Source organism: Cynara cardunculus (assembly GCF_001531365.2).
Source record: "Cynara cardunculus var. scolymus isolate 2C chromosome LG 6, CcrdV1, whole genome shotgun sequence".
Taxonomy (NCBI): Eukaryota; Viridiplantae; Streptophyta; class Magnoliopsida; order Asterales; family Asteraceae; genus Cynara; species Cynara cardunculus.
The window spans coordinates 19,819,487-19,827,674 of record NC_037533.1 but is presented as its reverse complement, the minus strand read 5'-3'; the positions used below and the strand labels follow the sequence as shown (position 1 = coordinate 19,827,674).

General features: G+C 32.9%; 1 protein-coding gene across 1 annotated transcript; it reads left to right on the top strand.

Annotated features, from left to right (window-relative positions):
• The first annotated feature begins 414 nt into the window (after window positions 1–414).
• Window positions 415–5,243, top strand: LOC112514259 (E2F transcription factor-like E2FE). Its single transcript, XM_025120593.1, has 11 exons — window positions 415–518; window positions 621–688; window positions 808–860; window positions 957–1,034; window positions 1,180–1,230; window positions 1,333–1,438; window positions 2,107–2,174; window positions 2,271–2,343; window positions 2,431–2,492; window positions 3,325–3,727; window positions 4,932–5,243. Exons 1-11 carry the CDS (start codon window positions 415–417, stop codon window positions 5,018–5,020), a joined length of 1,155 nt encoding a protein of 384 aa, XP_024976361.1. The 3' UTR covers window positions 5,021–5,243.
• Window positions 5,244–8,188: the final 2,945 nt, after the last annotated feature.

The following is an 8,188-nucleotide window of genomic DNA, read 5'->3' as shown; positions in this document are numbered from 1 at the left end:
ATAAAAAAATAGACATTTATTTTAGAAAACGAAAAAATCGATGAGTTATTAAAAAAAACATTTAAGAAATAAATTTATTTTTTATTTTTTATTTTTAAACAAAAACGTATAACAAGTTAGCTGATTGACACGTGATTTGATTGCGTAACCACGTGATCCAAGTCAGCAGCGATCATCTTCAAAGCAAGGGCAAAACGGTCAAACTAAAAGAACAACTGAAATCGAAAGGAGTTCCCGCCTGCCACCAGAAACAAACCCTCCCACGGATTTCTGCTAAAATTTCAAAATTTTTGAAACCCTAAAAATCAAATCCCTCTCAAAATCCAAGCACTTAAACCCCCACATCCCGCCATTGTCAACGACCTTCCATCTCTCTGTAAACCACATCTCTAGATCTACCTACTGCGTGAACACATGGCGTTGCCTTTGCCGTCACCTTCATTACCCGCTAAAGAATCGGCATCTGGATCTACTACTTACTGCCGGAAGCAGAAATCTCTCGGTCTATTGTGCTCCAAGTACGACATTTTTAAGTTTTATGGCATGAAATTTGTAGCATCACTGGAAATTATGTCCGATCTATGTGTTTGTTAATTATGTTTATGTATTGCTTTGTACAGTTTTTTGAGCTTGTACAATCGAGATGGAGTTGAAACTGTTGGATTGGACGAAGCAGCGGCGAGATTAGGTAGTTCGGTGTTTTTGATGTTTCAGGAATTATGTAGATTGAGATTTATATTTTCAACCTTTTGGTTTTCGTGTCAATTTTGAAGTTATTGCGATTGATGATAAGTTATTGGATTTCAGGCGTGGAGAGACGAAGGATTTACGATATTGTCAATGTCTTGGAAAGTGTTGGTGTATGATTTCTTCCTATTTTTTGGTTTTCTTTTAAGTTTTCTGAGGAGAATTTGAGAAATTTTCAGATCTGAGTTTTTGAGGTTTCAATTGTGCAGGTTCTTGTGAGAAAGGCAAAAAATACGTACTATTGGAAAGGAATGGGAGCAATTCCTAAGGCCTTAGAGCAGCTAAAGGTGAATAATATTATTGCATTGGCATAATTTAATACAAAACTATACTTTTTGAGGACCAAATTATTGGCTTTGAGTGGGCTTATAAGACTAGATATTGTTGTATGTTTGATCTAATTGCTTATCATATTACCTAATTGTGTAACAGGAAGAAGGTTTCAGGAACAATGACGAAACAATTGATTGTAAATCTGGAAAGGTAAATTCACTATGGGATTACAATTTAGTTATTGTTATTTCCACGGCTCAACCTTTATGAGGAATTAGAAAAAGACGCTTAAATTTCATATTTGCTCTTTAGATTTCGGATGATGATGAAGATGAACGATTCTCCAATCATAGTGCTTCCTTCCAGGACAAAGTAGATCTGGATTCTATGCATAAAGTTCCAGGATCCTTCAAATCAGGTACTCTTTTAGTCCATCGGAATTGCAACAATTCTTTTTTTAAAGGTTCAATGATTTTTCTTCTTCATAAATTTCATGTTTTTGTTGCTCATTTAACCTAGAATCACTTTTTTTTGGGGGCAAAAATTGATGAAACTAACATAAATTCATAAGATTTTTATTTTTTAAAGCAAAATAAATAAACTATCATTGATGTTTTAATGGGTTTTCAGTTGCATATCTCAACAAAAGTATGATCAATCATATATCTCTATGTTTACCATCAAACAGCCAGTTACATCACTTGACTTTTGATCCAATTATCTAGTATAAATGGTTAAATTTGTCACAAAAGAGTGACTAAACAAAAATGCTTGTAATCTCAACTCTGTGTGTGTGTGTGTATATATATATATATACATATGTAGGGATGTTGTTTGTATGCTTGTAAGAATGTAAACATGAGATTAATAATCTATTGAGGCATGCAGTTGAAAAAACTACGGACAATTTTGAATTATTTTGCAAGTCAAATGTTTTAGATTGCAGTTTGTTTGCCGTACCAAAGAACTCTTTTGCTTTGCTAGAATCAAACCAAGACATTGTATGAAGAAAGACAGATGCCGTGTTCTTTGGTTTCAAAAGGGATGTTTATTGACATTTGATCCCCTATATAATTTCTTTAACAGAAAATCGGAAAGAAAAATCATTGGGGCTTCTTACTAAGAACTTCCTCAAGCTTTTCCTATGCACTACTGTGAGTAAATTATTCAATTACTCCTTCGTTCTTTAAATTTTGTTCTGCAAACGTTTCTTGACAAGTTCTACTTCCACTTTTTGCACATTGTTTTAGTCGGATATGCTTTCTCTTGAGGATGCTGCAAAAATATTGCTTGGAGATGCTCGGAATCCATCATTGACAAGAAGTAACGACTCTTGACATTTCTTTGAATTTATAAATCTGAAAAATATAATATATTGCAGCTAATGGGTAGTTTTGATATTTGCTGCAGCTAAAGTCAGGAGGCTATATGATATTGCTAACGTGTTGTCTTCCATGAACTTTATTGAGAAGGTAAACTGTCTCCTGTGATTATGGCAAATTGGCGATATCCTTCTTATGTCACTTGCCCTAAATAACTGGTGTTTCGTGTTAGAGTTGTTCAAGGAGAGTATGGTCCGCATGGCCTGTTAATAAACGGGTTTAGACGATTATTCTTGAAAGAGTGGATGGGTCCGGGCTCGACTGATAAAATTAACCGGGTTGGTTCGGACGATAAATATAGTTTTGGACAGCCTGCCTGCCTTGTTTATATATTTATAATTATTAATTAAATTAATATATATTATTAATACTTCATTATTATTTTTATTAAAAAATTTATAACACTTGCTTGCTTTGGGGTGGACTCCCCCTATACTCTACTAACTGCATCTCACGCATATAATATATGTGATGAGTCATATATTACCTCTCAGATTTCGATATTGACTCTTTATAAATCAAAATCTCATATCCCAAAATCTTTAAGCCACGTGTTGTCATGTTTTTGGGTCTTATTTCGGTTAGGAAGAGAATTATGTATTTTATAACTTAGATTTTATATAAGTTTTATATTTTTAAATGTGAAATTATTTAGGCCTCTTAGCCCATGGTCAAATCTGGTCCTTAAATAGGTTGGGTAATTGGGTAATAAGGGCAAGTTATCAAGCTCAGAAGAGCGCGTTTGAGTTCGTTATATTAGGTCCGTTATATGTGTTCTACCCTTTGTTATCTCTATTTCATGTGTTCTACCCTTTGTTATGGAGGGCATATTTGCATGCATCCCACCTCTAGACCCCATTTTAGGTGATAGAAATTTGTTTTGTTTGTTACTCATCCTAAATCTTTTCTTCATGATGAGCAGATCCACCACCCAGAAACCAGAAAGCCTGCCTTTAGGTGGCTGGGAATGAGAGGTCGGACAGATAGCGAAACAGGAACAAGCAATGCTTTAGTTCATAAGGAATCCAAGAAAAGGACATTTGGGACCGAACTTACAAACATTTGTTTCAAAAGAAACAAGCTGGTTTCGCCTATTGATGTGGGTATAAACGAGGACATCAAACCGTTGGATCCTCAAGGCGGAAGCCAGCCTGTCAAATGCAATACTGACAGGTGCAATTCAGATCAGGTTCCTGAACAGTTTGGTCCTTCGGTTCCCCCCATCTGTCTGCCTAAATCTTGTGATGAGGAGAGTAACGAAGTAAAGAAGAGTCATGATTGGGAAAGTCTAGCCTCGACTTATCGTCCACAGTATCACAATCAAGGTATCTTTTGAGCTTTACTTTGTCTATCTTGCTTTATTAGCTTACTAGTTTGAGAAATGCACATAATTCTTCACATCAAACATGCCTAATGTTACACATTTTAAGTTTGTAGGGATCCACTTAAATGATATTTGATACGTGTGTTATTCACAAACATAGCCATACTTGAAGATGAGATATTACAAAATATAGCCATCTTTTTGCAAAGGAGCACAAAAAAGCCACTGTTTTTGCAAAAAGCCCCCTTTTCCCGGCAAATCCCCTTTATAAGTTTTTTGTTTCTTTTTGTTTTTCTGTTTTGTGGGTCTAACTACAACAAAATTAATAGTCTTATAAACTTTAAGTCCTAAAAAGTACTTGTGCAATACAACTAGATAAATCTTGATTCTAATGTTTAGTTTTTATTCTTGGTTTCTATCGATATAATACGATTTTATGTGGTTTTGAGAAAGTGATAATATTTGTATTTTTGAATGAAATATAAATTTGAAGATAACATAAAATTTTGAAAAAAAATAAATCTACATTAGTATCAAATTAACTTTTCAATAGTTCTCTTTTTTTAATGTAAGTTCTTTAATTCAAATTTTTATTATAATTCAATTTAGATTTAATAATAAAATAATTTATTTTTGATTTAATAATATAATTTTTTATAAAGATAATAATTAAATATTATGTTAGAATTCAATTATTATCTTAATTATATCTTAGATTTTTTATGTTCAAAATGAATATTTATCTTGTATTTGATTATATTTATCTGCAGTTAGTTATACAAATTTAAAAATAGAGCTTTAATAAATTGTATTTACTTAAAATTACTTGTAATCTTTAATTTCAAGTAATATGTATCAATAAACAGTATTTCATGTATAAAAATAGTTTTTAAGAGTTTTTGTCAAATACTTTATAATATAGTATAATTTTTTTAGAATGCTTCTATATTTTAGCTATCCTATAAAATCAATTATGTTGTAATGTCTATTATACAACACTCTAATTTTTTGTGAACCCATTTTGCTAATAAATTTGCATAATAGGCCCATAAAATGTAAACCCCCCACAAAATAGGTTTAGAAAAAAATGCGCTTTTTGCAAAGCTGGTGACTATTTTATTGTAAAAATGAGAAAAGCAATGGATTTGATAGTAATGTAAGTTGAGTTATGGTTGATGAATGAAAATTTGAATTTGACATTGCAGCATTGAGAGATCTTTTTGTTCATTACATGGATGCATGGAAATCATGGTATTCTGAGGTTGCTGAAATGGATCCAATCCAAGTAATTTAGAGATCCCTTTGATTCTTTTGGTTGAGATTGATTTTAAGAAGTGATGGCTAGAAATGGCCATCCTCACCACCAGAATGAACATAAGCTTATTACCTATTAGGGGAGAGGGAGAGAGACAAAATTGTATGTGTGTTGTTTTTTTGTAGCTTCTTTCATATCTACAAGCATGCCCTTTTAGGGTAGGGTTGGGGTTTGTTGTACTAGCAAGAGTTACCCCAATAGAATTCTATTGTTTGTCCTTAATTATATAGTATATCATTTTATTGATTGGCTAAGATTTATAGTCTAGGTCTGCCTGACTGAGGCCTAAAAAGCTTGAGCTAATGAGCTTTAAGGGTGCGTTTGATGCGCAGACAGGACATGACAGCTGTTTAGCGTTTAGTAAGACATGACAGGACAAGACAGAACTAGTTAAAATGACCAATTTACCCCCAGTGAGCTATTTAGTGTTTTTTTTTTACTAAATAATAGATATAAATGTTTATAAATGCTATTTAAAAATACCAAAAAAATTCCAAAATCAATTTTAATTAAAAACTCACATTCATAAATCAAAAGATTTAAACATCATATTCACCAACAAAAATTGAATATTGCTATAATTTGGTAAAAGCTCTCATGTGCAGCAATCAAAATATGTTCAAGAATATTGCTGTAATTTGGTGTTGAAATGCAGGACAGTACATATAATAGTCAATAGTCTCTCTTTATGTTTGTGTTCACAATCTTCTGATTTTTATGTTATTATTTGTGATTGTGGATTATGGCATAGTGAATAGCCTCATAAACCATGATATTTTGGGTCACCCACAGAAGGGCATAGTAACAAAAAACAAAAACAATGAAAGTGATAAGTTAAACAGCCGATTTAGCACTACAAACAGCTGATATTTTGGGATTGCTTGATTAAGCAGTCGATTCAAGCAAAGCAAACCCTAAATCGATTCAAACATAGCAACCCTAAATAGTGATTCAAATATAGCAAACCCTAAATCGTTTCAAACATAGCAAATAGCCGATTTAGGGCAATAAAGCAAACAGAGGGCAATTGTGTACCTGATGAAGGAGAAGGTAGGGTGCGATGGAATGGAACTTGTCGAGATAGGGCAATAAAGCAAATAGCGGAATGTGTGTATGGAACTCGTCGAGATGAAATCAGGCGGATTGTCGAACTGGCGTCGCCGGTCACCGATTGATGAAGGAGAGGTAGGGTGGGATGGAATGGAGGAGCGATGGAATGGAGGACCGACGGGGAAGGACGCACGAGATGAAGTGAGGGTAGATTAGTAAAAAAAAAAACCTTGTTCTACTTAGTTCTAGGGGGTAAGAGTGAACACCCGTGTCCCACCCTTGTTTAGGTTAGTTCTATTTAGTTCCACATAATAACACACCAAACATGAGACAAGTGTGTCCTGTCCTGTCCAGGCCCACCCTGTTCCACGCACCCTAAGGGATTGTTTGTTTACTTCTTAATAATTATATAAAGAAATAACATCTGAATCATTAAGAGGTGAATCTTGTTTGACAAAAAAAAGTCTTTTAATGGTTTTAAAACTCTTTGAATGATTTTGTATCTTGAGTCTTTCTTAATCATTAAACGCCCTGATTTCATTGTAAACAATTACTAAATAATTATATTTCATTTTACACTATATCTTGAAAGTCTCTTAATCATTCAGATCACTTAATCATTTTGTATCAAATCATTCGACAATTGCCAAACAATCCCTAAGTTTAGTTCAAGCCTTAAAGCTGGATCAGAGACTGATATCTTATGGGAGGCCTAGGCCCAACAAGAAAGAGTTTGGTAAGGTTGTTCGGCTTGAAAAAGCCTGGACCTTTTTAATTCACTAAAAATAGACTTGGTAAGAGTTGAAGTGATTGAACTTAGAAAATATCCAATTGAAGTTATTTAATGATAATCACATTAACAATTTTTGAAAGTAAATTATGTTATGTTTTATGTCACAGTGGCTTATTGGTTTTGAAAAATTTCTATGGTTTATAACTTATCATTGTTTTTATTCTTTTTGATTTAAACTTTATTGTTTTTTTCATCCATGTAATTATGTAAGTAGTAGTTAATCTTAACATTAAGACGAAAATAAAAATAAATTACAAAGTATAGGAACAAATTTAAAACTATAGCGACAAAATTCACAATTTCTAACAAACCACATGTTTTGTTCAACTTCAATAGATTCCTGTTTTGTTTTAGAGGATACAACATTAATTATAATATTAAAATAAATAATTCATTCATTTATATAATATTTTAATTCTATACCAAACTAATTATTTTCTATTGGTTAAAATATACTAAAAAAATATTTCTCACATGCTAATCATTTTTAGGCTATTCTTCATATTTGGAGAAAAAACCCATTGTATTTCCTACTTTCTTCATTTTTGAGGTAGTTTTAGGAAATCTGTTAAAACATAAAATTGATTAAAAATCTCAATTTTCCGTATTTTAAAGAATCTTTTGGAGATTTACCTTTGTCGGACATGCTTTAATGCTTTAGACATTAGACATTAGAAGAAGTGGTTGTAGATTAGAATAGTCGTTTGCAATGCAAGTAGCAAATGTCGTTTGGGGGAGGGTCGAGAGTCTTGGGATAAGGTTTCTTTTCTTTTGAGCATTTGTGCTCATTGCATTGTCTTAAGTTGGTAATAGCTATTACTCATTACACACCCAAAACCCCAATATCCATTTCAATCAAAATTTGAAAACCGAAATATGTGACTCCAATACGCCCCTTAACATATGCTTAGACTAAATTGCATTTCTCACTCGAGTTGATACCATACAAGGATATTTGGAAGTGAAGGGGTGTAAACGAACCGAGTCAAATAGTAGATGTTCGAGCTTGAATAACTTCTCAAAACACCTTGATTAACTTGTTTATTGGCTTGAGCTCAACAATTTTTATATTTTTTTATCGTAAGATAAATGAACATGTTTGGCTCGAAAAAGTGTATGCTCGAATGGCTCGGCTCATTGATACTGTGAAGCTCATGCACGTTCAATTAGACGAGTTATATTTTGTGTTCGAGATCGACCTGAGCTTGAATAGCTTGTTAAAAGCTCAAATCATTTACATTCCCATGTGGAAATCCCTTGAATCTCTCTATAAAAAAAGCCTTAGAGAGAGAGGGGAGGGGGGG